The sequence below is a fragment of the Drosophila busckii genome, chromosome X (genome assembly GCF_011750605.1).
Source record: "Drosophila busckii strain San Diego stock center, stock number 13000-0081.31 chromosome X, ASM1175060v1, whole genome shotgun sequence".
NCBI lineage: Eukaryota > Metazoa > Arthropoda > Insecta > Diptera > Drosophilidae > Drosophila > Drosophila busckii.
The window spans coordinates 11,966,043-11,984,976 of NC_046608.1; the positions used below are offsets into that span (position 1 = coordinate 11,966,043).

At 40.2% G+C, this 18,934-nt stretch overlaps 2 protein-coding genes across 3 annotated transcripts; one reads left to right on the forward strand and one right to left on the reverse strand.

Moving 5' to 3' along the window:
• Positions 1–9,236: 9,236 nt before the first annotated feature.
• Positions 9,237–16,181, forward strand: LOC108605255 (amphoterin-induced protein 1). Of its 2 annotated transcripts, none has more exons than XM_017994878.1 (4): positions 9,237–9,345; positions 11,595–11,724; positions 12,424–14,671; positions 15,275–16,181. In XM_017994878.1, exons 3-4 carry the CDS (start codon positions 12,979–12,981, stop codon positions 15,811–15,813), a joined length of 2,232 nt encoding a protein of 743 aa, XP_017850367.1. In that variant the 5' UTR covers positions 9,237–9,345; positions 11,595–11,724; positions 12,424–12,978; the 3' UTR covers positions 15,814–16,181. The 2 variants fall into 2 exon arrangements, with proteins under 2 accessions (XP_017850367.1, XP_017850366.1); XM_017994877.1 differs by having other exon boundaries at positions 11,595–11,718.
• A 308-nt stretch (positions 16,182–16,489) lies between these two features.
• LOC108605271 (N-acetylglucosamine-6-sulfatase) lies at positions 16,490–18,625 on the reverse strand. Its single transcript, XM_017994903.2, has 4 exons — positions 18,562–18,625; positions 17,787–18,498; positions 17,087–17,727; positions 16,490–17,008 (listed from the first exon to the last, which is right to left on the reverse strand). The coding sequence occupies exons 1-4, from the start codon at positions 18,562–18,564 to the stop codon at positions 16,865–16,867; spliced, it is 1,500 nt and encodes a 499-aa protein (XP_017850392.1). The 5' UTR covers positions 18,565–18,625; the 3' UTR covers positions 16,490–16,864.
• Positions 18,626–18,934: the final 309 nt, after the last annotated feature.

Consider the following 18,934-nt stretch of genomic DNA (forward strand, 5'->3'; position numbering starts at 1 on the left):
TTCATAGATATTTTTTCAGCTGTTCACAATTAACATTTAAATTTTGAGACTTGTTTTTGCTGCCAGCAGACACAAGCAAACGTCCTGAGCTTAGTGCCCCAAATGTGTTTTATTCTCATATGCACCATGTAGTATGTAAATACTTAATTACTTCTAGTTAGGCCCCAGGGAAGCATTTAAAAATAAGTAAATAAATAAATAAGCCAAGCGTGCATCTGTGTGTGTGTGTGTGTGTGTGTGTGTGTGCGTATGCGTGTGTGTGAACATTTCAATTTGGAAAGCATAAAAGCAGCACATTTGACAGGCATTCATTTCACACCTGACCTCAAGTCGGCAGCGCAGACAACGGAACGCGAACGAAATAACTTTGAGCAACTGCAAAATTTAGCGCGACTTAAGCACTCCTTACGCCTCAGTCCTTGCCCCTCCCTTACCCTTGGCTTGGCGCCACCAATACGATTACGCACGAAATTTTTAATCAAAAATCGTAAATTAAAAACTTTATTCAACTTGAGAATTTTTAACAATGCGATGAGGTGCGCGCCGCTGCTGCTGGGTGGTGGGTGGTGGTGGGCGAGGGCAGCAGACAATGAAAAGAAGTCACAAAAAAACCCAAACGCATTCATTATGCGACAACGAAGCAAACAAATTTATGTTTACGGTATATACAACAAGTACACGTTACGTATACGGTTAAGCTTAGTGGCAAGCGGCCTAAACAACGACGGCGTGGGCGTTGGGCGTTGGTCGGTGGGTGTGGCATGTTGAAAGCTGCCTTTATCGCCTTTTGCCTTGACAACTTTTCAAATTACTTCATATGTTTTGCCTACATCTTAAGCAAAGCCTAGCTTCGGTCGCGCCCATATGCCCACCCCCGCTCCTTGCTGTTAAGCTGCCTACGCCACTGTCATTTGAGACTGCAGACAGACTGGAATCTATGTGCTGACTGCCTGCCTGCCAGTTGCCAGTTGCTGCTTAAGTAGTCAACAGCAAATTTATATATGTGTACACATATTCTTTTATACATGCAAACACACACATCTTACGCAGAAAAATACGAATGCGAGTATTAACACATTGAGACAAGCTAAAGCTAACTGCTCTATGTGCGACTGCGAGCAGCAGAGAGCGAGAGGGAGAGAGAGAGAGAGAGAGAGAGCGAGCGATACCCTAACAACAATTTATGTCTGACTGTGTCAAGCAATTATTTGTTTTTCGAATTGATTTTATGCAGCAATTGCTGTTATCGATACTATCGATATGCAATAATATCCAAACAATTTGTTATTAAGTGAAAAGTGTAGTTAATTTTCTATATATATATAAGTTGATCTTATCCATACTATCAATATATGCATAATTGAAAAAAACTAATATAAATCAATTTGTTATTAATTGAAAAGTGTAGTTAATTTTTTTTTATATGCTAATAATAATGCTACTAAATAAAGTTCATCTTACGCTGCAATTGCTATTATCGATATATTCATAACTGCAATAACGATAACCAAAACAGTTTGATATATAATTAATAGGTCAACTTAGTTTGCTCTAAAGCAAGAAATTCAAATTCAATTTAATAGTGTTTGGAATTGATCTTATGCTGCAATTGCTGTTATCGATATGTTCATAGTTGAAATGACGACTGCCTATCAATTAATAAGTCAAATTAACAACAAATTCAACTAAGTCCCAAACAATTTAATAGTGTTTGATGTTATGCTGCTCTATTGCTGTTATCGATACGATCGATTAAATATACATATGCTATTTAATAGAGTGTTTAAGTTGACTTATGCTTTGCTAAATAATTAATAAGTCAAGTTGACAAATTCAACTAAGCCACAAATAATTTAATGTGTTTGGAATTAATCTTATACCGCACCATTGCTGTTAATAATTAAATATGCATAAATATTCATATGATATATATGCTATTTAGTAGAGTGTTTAAGTTGATCTTATGCTGCAATCGCTGTTATCGATATGTTCATAATTGAAATAACAACTGTCAATCAATTTGCTAAATAATTAAATTGTTAACAAATTCAACTAAGCCACAAACAATTTAGTGTGTTTGAATTGATCTTATGCCGCCTGCTTTGCTATTATCGATATTATCGATTAAATATGCATAATTGAATTAACTTATGTTCATAAATTTTGAATCAATTAATAAATAAAACGTTTGCCTGCTATTCGTAGCGAAAATTCAACTAAGCCCCGCTGAACAATTTAGTAGAGTATACAAAGCTGGCAATTTGGCCAGTGATTAAACAGGCTTCGAGCATAATTTGTAACTTTTTCAAGCCAGTTAGAGGAGCAATATTTGTAAGGTCATGGCTGATGCTGTTGCTCTGTTGGTGTTGCTGTTGAAAGCTTAATTTCCATCACCTGCTGTTGTTGCTGTTGCTTGTGGTTGGTTGGCTGGCTGGCTGGCAGGACAGCAGCACGCCGAGAGTCGAGCTAGGACGACGCAGCAGGCGAGGCGCCACTTGCTATTGCAGAGAGAAGTCTTAAAAGGCAAAAAATTTATACACAAACTTATATACGTATGTGTGTGTGTATGTGTGTGTGTGTAAGTCTGTTTGTATGTTCAAAGTAAGTCAACGTGGCATTTTGCAAACGGAAGGAGCAAAGGTGAATGTTGCAGCAATTTTGTGGCAGGAAGCTTGCAACGGATGATGATGCTGCTGCTGCTGCTGCTGCTACTGCTGCTGCCTGGGCTGCAACAGTTGCAACAAATTTGAAGCAAACAAATAGTTTTCATGTAATTGATGATGCTGTAAGGGCAAAAGTTTCACAACTAAAACCGCTAACGGGCTTTCTGCTCTTGCTCTCTTATAGAGCCAAGCATTGTTAATGGGCCAGGCTAATGGTGATGGGTAGCAGCAGTAGCTATAGCTATAGCTGTAGTATTAGCTCAGCGTAGACTAAACAAATTTACTTAATATGCATTTGTCTGTGCTGTTGCGGGTTAGAAAATTGTGATACTTATTTGAGCTCAATGAACTGGAAAAGGCTTTAAATACAGCTCAGGCGATAGATACACACATATATATGCAGATATCTAGTATGTGTCTATATATTCCCCAGATATACATCTGCATAAATTATAATATACATGTATAGATAGATAGCCAGCCAGCCAGCCAGCCCATAACAGTAACAACAGCAGTGGCAGCAACTTGGCCAGGACGAGCATTAAATCAGGCACACGTTGAGGCAACTTTTATGCGCCGCCCAGCCGTCATCTTTAAAACATGAAACAAACTCTCGGCCCCAATACCAGTCAGCCAAACATACACATATACATATATACATATATATATATGTATGTATGTTTGTATGTTTGTGTGTGTGTGGTTGCTTCAGCTTTAGCCAAAACAATCTACGTACAGCTTGTTTCTAGGCTACAAACTACTATTTGGCCAAGAATATAAGTTTTCTCCTACGCGCGCGCCCGTATATTTAATAACTTTCTTTTTCTCGCTCGCTTGCGTTACCCCCCGCCCCCTCTGCAGCATTCTCGCTTGCGAGGCTTTCGTAAAATAATTAACTTGCATCCGAGTTGCGGATTGTTTTCGCATATCGCTGCAGGGCAAACACTGTTACATGCATGTGTGTGTGTGTGCCTGTGTGTGTGTGTGGCCCACTTGGCGCTGGCCCTAACAGTTTGTTGACCAAAACAACTGTTGCTACAACAATTCGTTACGGTTTTTGTGGGAAATTTTCTCTTTGAACTGCTTCGCTGCTTTGCATTCGCTTTCGCACTTACTTAGCCGCCGCATTTATTTTCTACTTTAATTCAAATTACATACCTATCAGGCAATCATTTTGGCTGCGCCTTAGTAGCCTTATTGTCACCTGCCCCACCCCGCCTATGCCACGCCCATGCCACAGACAAACGGACAGACAGACAGACAGACAGACAGACAGCCACTTGAACTGCTGTCAGTTTGCAACGAGTTTTTGCCTTCTTTTTGCGCTCACGCCCATCTACTTGACAATGCCCTTCGTCCGCATTGCTTAGCTACCTACCAGGAGGAGCTGGCAGTAAACCAGGTTTTTATACCTTATACCTTCTCGTTTTGCGCTTTTTTATTGGCATTTGAATTATACTTGGGGTAATGCCATGCTCTGCCCTTTTTGTTAGCTAAATACCATAAAACGAGTAAGAGAACGAGAACGAGAACGAGAGCAAAGGCAATATTCCCATTGTATTCGGCTTCGGCTTCAGCTTTGCGCATTTCTCAGCTGATCTCTTGATTCGCATATCAAAATGCAAAGAATTGAAATCAAAAGAATTAACTTACCTTTAGTTTGCTGCTTAATCGCTTTTGCTTTCACTTCTTCTTGTCTCTAACTTATCGCTTATCACTTGTTCAGTTTGCTGCATCTTTAACATTATCTCTTCGCTTTCTTTGTCATGCTTGGCTTACTTCTCGTATTTTTAAACTGCAAATAAATAAATTCTCAATTGTAGCAACAGTTTATATAGTTGTTATCGATACTATCGATAGTAATATACGTTTTATATATTGTAATGCCCGAAAATTAATAAAAATAATATAAAAAATAAAATGTATACAATAAATTCGAGTTTTGCAGAGTATTTGAAAGTAAATGTGCCATTACTGATGCGTAACAAAAATAAATAAAATTATAGGTAGCTTTAAATAATTGATGTTTATATGGAAACTTTTAACTCGAATACTCACGCATATGTTTCTGCCATTTCACAATAATACTTGCGTTGTTATATTGGTTATACTACTTACATATGTAGACGACGCTTGGTTACGCCTTTTTATGATAGTAACTGTAGTAATTGTTGTGTTGACTAATTAACGCTGCCACGACACAAAGAGCTGTTAAATCATTAATAAGCGTCAATGGTCGTCGCTAATCTTTGATGGCAGTCAATCAAACTGGCAGCCAATAATTAATTAAAGTTTTCATTGCACGTTGAAAATGTTGAAAAAAGAAGCGCGCACACACACACACACATATTAATTGCATAACAATAAGAGCACACATAGAAAGAGAGAGAGAGCGCATGTGCTTAAGCTCATTAGCTAATCTAGTAACAGCTTCGCGACAATGGCAAACTGATTGATTATGATTGATACTTCTTTTGGGGCAAGTAATGTTTGAAGAAAAGCACAAAGTGTTGAATAAATAAATGCATGCATGTGTGTGTGTGTGTGTGTGTGTGTGTGTGTGAAGTATTTACTAATACAGAAGCATAAACTAAGCAAATATTTATTATTTGCTGGCAGTAAATGCACTTTGTAGAGTATGAATGAGTCACTAAGCTGCGCTGGTCAATAGAAATATACGAAACTATTAGAAAAGTTTAGGTAAGCAGCTAATCTATGCACTGATGCCAGATTTTGAAAGGCAAAATAAGCTAGAATGGGGGAAAAAAATAAGCTAGAATAAGCTATATACTAAATTTGCGACAAAATCGAAATTCATGACATGAAAAAAAAAATTTTAGTGCCTGCAAATTTCATTCATCGCAATTATGAAGATAATTTACCAAAATTAAAAAAAAGCTAGATTTCAAGCCAATTTCCAAATTCTTTAAGCCATTTCACTTTCAAAAAAGCTAGATCTAGCTTATAATAAGCTTATATGGCAACTGAATCTATAATAGTTGTTTAGGTGGTGCAAAAGACAAATTATATGAAAATTAAATTTCATTTTTAAAATACGCTTCAATGCAAAAAAAATTCTGCTGCCATACTGCAATAATTTATGAGCCAGATATATAGTTGTTTGCTTTATGTTTAATAGTTTATGCACTAATTGTTTAATTTTTAATTGTAGCTGCTGCTTGAAAATTATTCGTATATTAATTAGACAGATATACGAACTAATCGAATGAATGCAAGTTTCGTTGGTAATGTTTGAAAATAGTTGAATATGAACTTAAATTTAATATTTTAAACAAGCAGTGAAGTTGATTGTTCAACTTGGTAGCCCTAACGAAATTTTCACTAATAGAATTGAGTTTGCTTTTGCTTTTGGAAATTGAACTCTATTTCAAGCGGCTTAAAATGCAACTTAAGTTGCTCAGAGCTTAAAGAAATGTAAACAAAATATTAAAGCTTATGATGTTTGTATAAAACACTTTGTCAAAGTGTATTAAATAGTCGAACTGCGAACAACTTGGGCCACTTGCACACCCAGCAGAGCAACGGCGACTGCTTATGATCGGTAACAACAGCTTGTTAAAGCATTCCCTGGTGTGAAATTGCACATGATGATAGACAGCGAAAGAAATAGAGAGACAGCGAGAGAGAGAGAGAGTGAGAAGTGCAGTTAATTTGATTACTTTGTGGCTCTTTGTAGCCGACTGAGCAGTGAGTGTCTGGCTGGGGCTGTGGCTTGAGTGCAACAATTAGTGGCGCAATGCAAATGAAATTGAAATAAGCTAAATAAGCACGTATTTATGCTATGCCACGCCCCACACAAGTGGCATGGGCGGGGGGCGGACTGGCGGACTGGCGGCATTGCGTAAGAAGACAAGCGCATGATGCACACACACACCTGGCGCGCTCGCTCTAGGATTATCTAGCCGAGCATTGTTGGTTACGTGCCATCGCATTGGCCCTAAATTAGTTGCAGTTTATGCTTTATCAGGCGGCACGTTCAAATCTCCACTCTAGCACGCAAACCTAAAAATGTGCAACATTTCGAGGCAAGCAGCAGCGCTGAGCGCTTAGCTGTGTACAGCAATTGGCAATACGCTGTAGGCCTAAATTTAATTATAGTTTGGCATAAGCTTAGCTTTAATGCGTGTTTCATTTAACATAATTGCTAAACAAATACTTTGCTGGGAAAACTAATTTGGGCTTTCGTTTCACATGATATGCAACAACTTGAGCTGCTACTGTCAACAAAAATGTAAATTGACTAGGCGCAAGTCAAGCTGCAAGGGGGGAGGGAGTTGGCTGGCAGTCAATAAGGCAATTTCGATTGGCAAGTGAGCCAGACATGGCTGTAAGCCATTAAAGGCGCTTTAATTAAAATTCGATTAGTTTTCGTGCAAGTGTCGAGACCCCAAAAAGTGGCTAATTTACATGATTGCAATATTATATTGCTTAGAGACTAGAGAATCTTGTAAACCAACAACAACAACAACATGCATAAGCTTCTGGACTTAGAGAAGCGACAGCGAGACAGCTGGTGAGGCAAATTAGCGACATTCATTAGACAACAAACAACACCCAAGTGGGTGGGGCTGTAACCCTCCTCCTTGGGTGTGAGTTCTCTGCTTACTCTGATGGGCCATAAGCTGTTTTCATTTTGCTTTTCTCTCGTTTTTTTTTTTAGCCTAAAAGTTTGTTTTCAATTTTGTCCACGGGCGTATTTAATTAAATACGTGATTTAACAACAGATTTCACGTGCGAGCCACAAAAGTTGAGCAACGCTGCTGTTTTGTTCTTAATTTTTTGTCGCTTTGCTGTTGCAATTTACAAAAATATTTGTTTTAAATTATGCAATGCATACATGTGCTCGTGTATTCGCTTTATCGACCAACTAATTACGCCACAAGTAAAAAAAGTTTTATTAAAAACGCCTCACAACTAACTGGCATTTATGTAGCCCCGCACGACCAACCCCCCAACCCCCAAGCCCTAACCAAGCGCACTCAACTCTTAATACGCATAGCTGCCGCCACCCACTGATTTAGCCGCTTGGCAACAACTGCCATGCAAGTCATTGTTGCCTCGCTGGCCACTTGTACCTCAGCATTGCACAATTTTCCCAAATGTACACACACACACACACACACACATTGTTTGGCATAAATTAGCAAACTGTATGTAAATTAATTTCAGTTAAGAGTCGTTTATTTAGCAAATAGATTCCGGCTACAGCTAATATTGGCGGCATTGCAACAATTCAACTTTTCAATTGAACAATTGCTATATCGATTATATCGATAGGCACTCAATGCTTAATATTGCATACTTTTAAGTGTCATTCATATTATCGACATGTAATTATTGTTTGCACACTTGTATAAATTTTAATAAAAACGAAACTTGAAGCACTTGCAGCAGCAGCAGAATTTTCCGAAATTAATTTGCTGCTGACGTTTGTAAATTGTTGTTTAGCCACAAAAATAAATAAGCGCCAGAGCCAGAGCCAGTGCCAGGCCAGAGCGAGCCTGTTGGCCCATTGTGGTGTGGCTTTATGCCATGTGCTTAACAGCTAACAAAACAAAAGGTTCTTTTGTCAAGCGCATAAATATGCTTTTACACAATTTATCAATGTGCACAAAAAAAAAAACACACACACACACACATACACAGTTGGCAGTCTGTCTGTCTGTGTGTATGTTTTTGTTTTACAACTTGTTGGACATCGTCGTAAAATAATTTATGTTACCAATAATCCCCGCAGGGATGTGACAAAAAACTCCCCACGCGGATTATTCATAAATAGTTTGAACTGACAATCGCTCGCTCGCTCGCTCGCTCGCTCGCTGCGCAATATAAAACTTTAATTTAAGCCAAACCAACCAACCAGCCAGCCGCACCAGTTTAAGCCGCAAGCCGCACATAAGCAGCATAAGTGAAAAGTTTTGCATTCAGTTTGCCATAGCATAAGTATCTCAATCTATCTGCCAAGTCAAGTGCAAGCGTCACTTTGCGCTTTGTATTAAAAGTTATTAACTAGCGAATGTTAGTGACTCGCATAGTTGTTATAATTATTTTGGCCATTGATATGTGTGTGGCGTGTGTTTATTTTTAATGCTTAAATACGCTTCCCGCTCTGCTCACTGCGTATTTAAATATGCCAAGTGTGGCGGCGGCAGCGGCAGCGGCAGCTTCTCAGTTTACTTTTCAAGGATTTGGCACAGTATCTTTATTATGAACTCTGACGACGACGACAGAACACGACAGTCACCCAGCCACCCACTCAATACGCCCAACTGCTTGCACCTGAGCACACCAAGTGGTGCAAATTTCCCTTAAGCAGCAGCAGCAAATGCAATGCAGCAATTTTATGCATAAACTAATTGTTAAAAAACTAAAGTTTATTAGTAATAAGCTAAAGCTTAACGCAGCTGATCAAGCGCTTAAACTAAACTGAGCTGCAAAGTCAAAAGAGCAAAAGTACCGTTCGACGCTGTTAACAGTATGTTAAGCTGCTGTTAGCTAGACGCATATAAATGCGGCGTTCATAAAAGCAAAACCATGCAGTTGTTGATTGGCGACCGTCGCGTTAGTTGCTTGTTAGCCAAGTTAACAAAAGCTCACAAGTCGTGTCGCGTGCATGTGTGTGTGCGTTTCGTTTCGTTTGTGTAAAGCGCAAAGCTTCTTCGTAAGCGTAGCGTGGGAGTGGCATTGACTATTATTTTTGTTCTTATTGCTGCTGCTGCTGTTGTTTTTTTTTTTGCGTGTGGAATGTTTTTTTTTTTTGCTGCTTGTAGCAAGTCATAGTGATGTGTGCATGTGTGTGTGTGGCCGCTGGTGCTTAACGTGTTAATAGCTTTGTGACCATGTGACAGTTGAACAGACAGACAGCCACACACATACGAGCTTAAGACAATTAGAGAATGCAAGTTAGAGCGCAAGAGTCATAATTGGAATATTTGCAAGCAACAACGCATATAATTGCATTTAAATGCAATTTGTGCTCAAGCCAAGAAAGTGCAGAAAGCAGGCAACAAATGCAGTCATGGTCATTGTCAGTCCCAACAGCAACAAAGCCGATTACAGAGCCCAGAGCATGACAAATAATGGCTTAAAATATAAACAAATGTATTAACTGTTCGTCTGTTCGTCTGTCTGTGCCTAGGCGTAACCTCTTGGCGTTCATATTTAATTTTTGTGCACATGCTTGTCGTTAATGTCTGCTTATCACACCCACACCTACACACACACACACACACACACACACACAAAAGGTCAAACTGATTAAAAGCTTGTTCATTTGGCTTAACATATTGCACATATTACGCATTTGGCTGCCAGCGAGTTCTGCTCATTAACAAAACGTTCGCAATTCATGTTAACAAATAATTGAGCTTGATAAGCTTACACTAAACGCAGCGTTTAAAGCGTTGGACTAAACATAATTTGCAGCTGCATTAAATTAGCAACAAAAGCGCGCTAGGTTTTCAACTCTTACTTTATATCAAAGCTCAGCCTGAAGGCCTTTGTTGCTCTGGCTATAGCAATTGTACCATAGAATTCAATTCTAGGCTACAATTAAAATAAATAAATCAAAGCTATAGCTGCCTAATTGCCATTAGCAGCACATTTGTTAGCTTAACTATAATTAAATTATTCATTTGCGCATAATTTTTAAATAAATTAAATTTATTTCAAGCTTAAACTTGTCAAAAAACAGCATGAGCTGCATAGTTGTTTGCCATGATTTATAACAATTAAAAAAGAAATATTTAATATTATTTAATTGGAAAATTTAATTTTAAATGCTGTACCTGAAGCAAAAATTTAGCATGCTAAATGCTAAAACAGCAGCACTGCTTGCTTGCTTGCTTGACAAGCAGTGCAAACTGCTTGCAATTGCAGTGCTAGCTTTACAGGAAAATCAAATTTGTCACTAAACGCAGCAGCAGCAAATAATTGTAGCATTTATAGTAACTTAATCTTTTTGCACTATTTTAAATATTCTATTTACGTTAAAATCTCGTCTAAGTTTTGACTTTGTTGCCAGCCCATTTAATTGAAATTCAACTAAAGCCGCCATAATGGTTTTAGCTTGAGTTATGCCTTTTTATTTACTTGCAACAGCTTAAACGCAGTTAAACGCTTAGTGTGCGCTTTTTGCATAAATAAAACGAGCAATTTATAAATTTACAAAAGGACTTATTGCAGCTGCAAGTTGCAACTGAAATGAAAATGAAAATGAAATTAAATGCAATGATTTAATAAAAAGTTCACTCTCCTTATATATTTAAATCCTTTTATGTACCCCAAAAACTTGCAGTTTCAAACTCTTCGAGAGTTTATTTCAAGCGTAAACAATAAGATAAATGTGCTTGAATCTCAGCAGCAGCGCTTGAGAAACTTCAGCTGAGAGCATAAAGTAAAGACAATGTGCTTAAATTCAATTAAAAAAATTAGCTCAAGCTGAAGTCAAGTAAATTGTGCCAAAGTGTGAAGTGCGGGGCGCCCCGCACTTGACGAACTTTTAAGCACTTTTACGCTCACTTTTTTGTCGAGTGTACAAATTCAACGCAATCCGATTAAAGAGAGTAAGAGTAAGAGTTGCACACGAGAACAACAACAAAAACAAAGTTATTTTTGCACTTTTAACGCTTTTTGCAACAGCAGCAGCAGCAGCAGCAGCAGGTGCAGCCAACAAAAAACACACAATTGAAAATTAAAAAACCGTAACTAGCGTAATTTTAAAGTCAGTTGACATTGGTTGGTTGGTTGGTTGGTTGGGTGTGAATGCTGCACAAATTAATAGATTAGGGCTATAATTAAAGCCAGGGTTAATTGATTGGCTTTATGGCTGCTTTTCAATTTCAATTGTAAATGCAATGAGTTGATATTTTATATGCTTTGCTTTTTTTTCTTTCCGTTTTTGCCCTGCAGCAGTGTGAACAAACAAAATGGAAAACAATTAATTCGAACAAAAAAAGCATAGCAAAGAAATTTCAGCATAAGCTTTATAAATATGTACAAGTCTCAACTGGAATAAACACACATCTGTCAAAATGTATGCGTAAGTTTGTTAATATATAATAAAAAACATATTTCATATTTATTGATTTAACTTGCAGTTAAACTCTGTACAAAAATTAAACAGCTTCAACTGCTTGTTAAGTTTTTAAGCATTCGCTTCTGTTTATTTTTTTGTACAGCGTCTACGCTGTCGACTGCGCCCAGCTTTGTGCGCTTACATTTTTTCTTAAGCCGCGCACATGTTTAAGCGGCTTAAAAAATATATTTTTATAAACTGACATTTAAAATGCAAATGCAACAACAATATTGAGAGCGATAGAGTGTGATATAATTTTAAACGTTTTTTTTTTTTTGTGCTGTGCTGTAATTTGCATGCGCAGCTTATCTATTTTATTTAAATTTATTTATTAAACGCTGCTGAAAAATATTTTACACAACAGCTGCGCCGCTTTATAAATTTATGAATGCAACCGGGGCAAGGCTTACTTTTCCTTTTTAAATCCGCGCGAATGTAACGCAGCGAGCGAAAAATATACATATTTGAATAAAAAAGAGTGAGAGAAAAAAATACCGTTGCCTGCATAGCAAAAGAAGCTTGCATATTGTAAATCAAAGTTGCGTTGAATACAAACATTTTCCACATAGCTTTAGCTGCATTGTTTTTAAAGCACAATTTGAAGTCTCTGTGGTACACTTTGCATGCGTCTGCATATAATTTGCATTAAATTTTTAATTGCAGTGCTAAGGATGTGCCAACTAATTATGCTCGGCTGCGAACGAACGCAGCATAATGAATATCGAATGCATTTATGCACAAAACGCAATTAAAACGCAACAGCGCAGCTTAGAACGAGAGTGAGTGAGAGAATGCAGCTGAGGACGGCGGCAGCAAAGCTCAACAAGCTGAAGACGCAGCCAAACAACAAAGTCGAGAGCATTGCAATTGAGCACGAGCCGCATGACAGGCCCATGGCAGAGCCGTTGACAGCGAGACAGCAACACGACACTCTCTCAACATACTTGACGCCAACGCCAGCGCCAGCGCCAACACAGCGACAGACAAAACAATAGAGTAAAGTGTAGGCGTAAAGCAAACAAAGCAAAACAAAGCAAAACAAAGCGAAACGTAACGGAACGGAACGTAGCGTAACGAAAAAAAATAAAACACTTGTGTGCCGTGTCGTCGAAGAGAGAACGCGCGCGCGAGTAAGAGAGTGCAGGCGATGAGGCATTTTTCAAGTGCTGCTGCTACTGCCGCTGCCGCTGCTGATGACGACGACGCTGCGCAGTCAGAATGCAGCTAAGGCGACGACGCCGCAATACAAACGACATATCTCCCGTTTGGCTGCTGCTCAGTCTGCTGCTGCTGGGCGACTGCGCTGCCGACTGGCTAATGGACTGCGGCAATTGTCATTGCAAATGGAATTCGGGCAAGAAGACGGCGGATTGTCGCAATTTAAGTTTGAGCGCAGTGCCCGAAAATCTCAGCTCGGAGCTGCAGGTGCTGGATCTCTCGCTCAATCGCATTACATACATTGAGCAGAATGCGTTTCTAGCAGCGCAACTCCAGAATTTGCATAAACTGTACATACGCAACAGCAGCTTGCAGCAGATCAATGCGCACAGCTTTGCGCAGCTGGAAATACTTATCGAATTAGATTTATCGAATAATCTGCTGCGTGAGCTGCAGCCAAATGTTTTCGCGCGTCTAATCAAAGTGCGTGCGCTGCTGCTTAACGGTAATCTGCTGCAGTCACTGGACGCCCATGCGTTTCACAATCTCAAATATCTGCACAAGATTGAGCTCAAGCATAATCGCTTGCTACGCATCGATGTCCAAGCGTTCAGCGATTTGCCGCTGCTCTCGCAAATTTATCTCGATGGCAATCGCTTGAGTTTTCTGCGCGCCGCCAGCTTCGATACACTGAAGCGTCTGACGGCGCTATCGCTGGATCAGAATCCCTGGAACTGCACCTGTGAGCTGCAAGTGTTTCGCGACTTTGTCGTGCATCAGAATCTCTATACGCCACCCACTGCCTGCTACTATCCGCTGGAGCTGCGCGGCATGCTGTGGATTGAGGATCAGCCACAGGCGTTTGCCTGCAAGCCCAAGATTATTTATCCAGCACGTGGTGCCAGCATCAACACATCGAAGGAGAATGTCACGCTCGTTTGCCGTGTGCACGGCTCACCCAACACGATTGTCGCCTGGGACTACAACAAGCAGCTCTATCGCTCCAATGGCGACAACGAACGCGTCCACATTCAATTGCTACGCGAGCAGCAGCAGCAGCAGCAACTGGGACAACTGGGACAGCAGCTGGCACCAGCTGGCAACATATTCATTTCGCGTCTCACTATTCTGGGCGCTGTCAAGAGCGATGAGGGCATCTATACCTGCCTGGCGGAGAATGCCGGCGGCAAGGATGCCGTCCAAATGAGTCTACTGGTGCAAAAGTCCAACTCGCGGGATTTGCTGCTGCATAGCAATCTCTTTGTGGTCATTTGCCTCATGTCCTTGGGTCTGCTCAGCGTCTCTGTGCTGCTCTCCATGATCACCTGCTGCATCTATCGCCGCTTCAAGCAGCTGCATCCCAGCCAGCATCATGCGCATCTGCATCAACTGAATCTCTCACCCCAGCAGCAGCTTACCAGCACGTCAACATCTGACCCACTCAATGGCGCCCCCAACATTGTCATTGCCAGCACTGTGGACACCTCGCCCAGCGCCGCATCAGGTGCTGCTGCCGCTTCTGATGCTGCTGCTGCTGTTGAGAACACTTCGCTGAGCAGCTACAAGCATCACCCGACTACGGATCGTCTACAAGAGACTTCAACTACTGCCACGCCCACAAATGACATGCAACAGGCGCATAGCAAATACGCGGATGTCATCTTGCTGGGAACTGGAGCAACCTCAACGCTGGCAAAGCGCTCAGCTCAGCGTCAGCAGCTCAATGATCTCTACTTGAAGCAGAAATCCACAGGTAAGCGAAATACAAATATAGCAATAATAAATATAGCTAATATAGATAAGACAAAAATAGTGAGAAAAAAATCTGCATTAAAACAAATACACATAAAAAAAAGAAACGAAGATTGCTCTACTGAAATTTGAAGCTAAGCTAACTATAAATTTATATATTGAAAGAAGTCTTGGTAAGCCCAGTTGATAGATAACCGATGTGGGAGATATATATATATATATATATAACTTAGTTGAATAGAATATTAAGCTTATAGACTTTGAAGAAAAGAAAGAAATGTTCTGTTTAACAATCGGCTACATATAGACAATGATTAAAGAAAACGATAAAATTAAAAATATATATAATATGTATATGAATATTTATCACAGTCTAAGCTGCCAGCAATAGAAATTCGCAATTTTAGATTGAGTTACATTTTACGACATTTTTATAAATGAAACAAACATACGCATTAAAATCTGTTTAAGTTACTCCCACGATTTTGGTTTAAGCGACTTCAAACTAATCAATCTCTCTTTCGATTGCTGTGGCAGCACTAAGCTCTTTTAAATTAAATTGTGCAACTGTCTATAAGATTTTTTCAACATATGTATCTTACAGATACGCTCAGCCTCAGGCCCACAGCGGGCGAGCTAAGCCGTGCGAGCAGCCGATTGGCGCTGAGTAGTGAGAGCCACAGTGAAGCACGAATAACTCACGAGTTTGACTATCAACCGGATTTGTTGCCAGAGTATCGTGGCAAGATTTCAACGCTGCGTGGAGCTGGCAACGGCAACGCAACTAATGAGCTGCCCGTGCTGTTGCCGGGCAGCGCAGGCGGCGGCGGTGGCGGCGGCATGGGCAACAATTCATCACGCAGCAAATATAATATCAATGTGCAGGAATATCTGCAGGCCAAGTACGGCAGTGTGCCGAGAACGAACGAGGAGCAGCGAGGCAACAACAATAAACAAAAGCATGTCAATGGACATGGATATAGACAGGAGCTGGAGCTGCCAAGTGGTGCCAGCTATAAGCCTCGAACGTTGAGCCAACGCGCCAATGAGTCTGCCGGCGCCAACTATGCGCTGGAACGGCACAGCAAGTCTTTAATCGCTGCTCGAATTCCAGCGGCACCCACCGAGAATTATAGCAGTTAATGGAATACGCGCAGCCCCAGCCCACGCCCCCGCCCACGCACCCCAAAAGGATCAGCAATCAACCGAGGATAATAAAATGAAACGAGCTGTCTCCCCCATTGGCAGTATTTATGTAAATACTATAACAGACTTATTGTATATATAATCGTTGCTACTATAAACGTTCCCCCCCTCGTCACACATAAGCTTGCTACAATAGTCATATTATATAAGGAGTATTTCTGAAAATTATAATGACTTGAATATTTCAGAATTTCAAATCAATTCAAAATCACTTTCAATAATGCTCCTTAACTATTTTTTTTTTTAATTTTTAAGCTTTAAGCAGTTAAGAATCTAACAGTCTAAAAAATATGCGAGCAGCTTGAAGTTTGTAAATAACAATTAGAGAAAAAAAAAATATATATATAATATTTAGATATCAAGTTTACAGTGCCATGTTGCCTCAGATTTGTTTGTAATTTTTTTTGCTATAGACTCTACAACTTTAAAAAACTGTTTCTTTAATTAATTAATCGAATTTTGTATAAGCTGCCCTAGTTTTAAATCGAAGACGCAACACAAATTTTAAGCAAAAGTAATGTTTAGAAATTAGAAAAAGTTTATATTTTAAAAACATTTAATTAAATAATTTTTTACTTAGATTTTTTTAAAGTTCTGCGACAGATGAGCAATTAATTTATTTGTAACTAATTATTTTGTAGAGCTCAGCAGAATTATTAGCACAAAAATTATTTTTTTCTTTTACACTTAACGTTTTCAAATTTCCTTTCATTTTATTTTGTTATATACAAACTTCATGCTGCGCGACGTCTCTAGGCGTAAGTTATAGTTCAACACCATTTTTTTTATACATATATAGTATATATATCCATAAGTAATTAATCTAACAGTAAACTGTATGAATATACTTCCATAAAATGGCAATAAATGGTAGCTGAGTCATCAAGCTATGCTTTTCTTATAAGATTCAGTTAATGAAAGATAAAGAGAGAAGAAGAGACAGAGCTAGCAATTAATAAAGACAAAAATATCACTTACCCCACGAGTATTAAGTCCAACATTTGTTGCCAACGCATTTGCTGAGCTTCCTTAGCTGTATCCCATATAGAGCGCGCTCAATGGGCAGCAAGTCGTTGGCAATGTTTCTCAATTGATAGGGATCCTCGTACAGATCGTAAGCCTCCACAAAGTTCTAAAAAGAAAGCGAAGAGAATTCATTAAATATATGTTTTAATGTAAGAGTTAACAAAGATAATAAAGAATATCCCACCTCATGATCCCGGAATTCGCAGTAAATGCGATTGAGTTTATAACGGAAATCACGCACACATGCATATGTATTATTCCAGGCATCCTGGCAATGGCACTGCGCCTGCGGCGTACACTGCGCCAAATGGTCGCTGCGCTGCTGCGGACACTCTGGATTATAGGTATCATCATTACCCTCGCCCCAGTATTCAATAAGCAGCGTACGCTCCAGCTGCGCTGCATTCACGGGCGGCGGACTTTGCAGCTGCGCGCCAAAAGAACGTCCGTCCATATGGCTGGGCGCCTGCAGGCCAACCCACTCCAGCATGGTGGGCGCCAAGTCGAGCAGACTAACAGGCATATGCGCATATTCGCCAGCGGGCACGCCGGGTCCGCGTATAAGCAGCGGCACCCTTGTGTCCGTCTCATAAGGTTGCCGCTTGTCAAAGGGCTGCGCAAACTGACCCATATGATAGCCATTGTCCGAAGCATAAATAATGAAGGTATTATTCAAGACGCTTGTAGCATTCAGCGCTGCCACCACATTGGCCACCAGCTCATCCACAGCGAGCAGCGTCTCCCAGCGTTGCTGAAAGTATTTGTCTATGCGCGCGACTGTTACATTGTCCAGCTTATCACCACTGCTCAGCAGCCAGTGTTTATCTGCAAGAGTTCAAATGTTAAACAACAAAATATATAAGCTATATATGCTATATGCTCACCTTCAGCTGGTGCATTGAAGCTGGGCGTACGCAATGCATGCACAAGTGCAAAGGCGCCGGCATGACGTGGAGCAGGCGTAAAAGGTGCGTGTGCTGCTGGTGGCGCAATCATAGCAAAGAAGGGACTGCTGCCATTCGATTTGATAAACTCTACAGCACGCTCGCTCAACAAGTCCGTTAGATAGGTGTCCGTATAGCTCACATTGTGCGCATTTTCGCGCAGTGTATAATTGTAGTAACGCGAATTGCCATGCAGCCCATAGAACTGCTGCCAACCGGGTGGCACTTCAGCGCCCTCATACTGATTTAAATATTTGCCAGCAAAGAATGTGCGATAGCCATGACGCTGCAGCAGCACTGGCAGCGCCTGGGGTTCACTTGTATGTCGCCAGAATTGTCCATTGCAGCCACCGCTTATCGAATTGTTAATTGTGCGATGATTATGCGCATATTGTCCGGTTAATATGCTCGCTCTGGAAGGACAGCATATGGGCGAGCTTGTGTATGCATTAGTAAACTGTGTGCCGTGTTTGCCCAGCAGCTGCACTGTTTGCTGCAGTGGATACAAGCCATGCAACTCCACATCCTGATCATCGGTAAGCACTAACACTATATTCGGCGCATTTGCCGGCAACAGCTGATCCGCACTCAGTGCCAAGCTTAGCAAAAAACACAACAACACAACGCTGCAATTAAATAGCAAATTAAAAAACTATTGTGGCCATTAGAATGCAAGTTAAACGCACATCACAACTATTAATTTACAAGTTGTTACCATTTTCGTTTGCAAACAATTAAAATGCAATGAAAAAATAAAGCCGACAAAAACACGCGTCTAAGCACGACTTTGCTATTAAAACTAATCGTTATCGTTAGCTGAACTTTACGCGCACAGTGAGTAGAATGAGCGCCAAAATCGAATTTAACATTTGCGATAAGTGCAGCTCGAGTGGCCACACTTTGTTAAATAGCGTACAGTGAGTAGGATGAGCGCCAAAATCGAATTTAACACTTGCGATAAGTGCTGCTCGATTATTCGTGCAAGCTGACTGGTCACACTTTTCAAACATCTGTTGAGCGCGTGTCGCTTGTATTGTTATTGTTTTTGTTTGCTGTGCGCGCTGTTTGTTGCAATTTGTCGCTGCACC

Coding starts and splice junctions, on each gene's coding strand:
- LOC108605255 (XM_017994878.1), top strand. CDS start 12,979: ATGCAGCTAAGGCGACGACGCCGCAATACAAACGACATATCTCCCGTT. Junction 14,672..15,274: donor CTTGAAGCAGAAATCCACAG/GTAAGCGAAATA, acceptor TGTATCTTACAG/ATACGCTCAGCCTCAGGCCC.
- LOC108605271 (XM_017994903.2), bottom strand. Junction 17,728..17,786: donor CTTCAATGCACCAGCTGAAG/GTGAGCATATAG, acceptor GAACTCTTGCAG/ATAAACACTGGCTGCTGAGC. Junction 17,009..17,086: donor GCGAATTCCGGGATCATGAG/GTGGGATATTCT, acceptor CTTTCTTTTTAG/AACTTTGTGGAGGCTTACGA.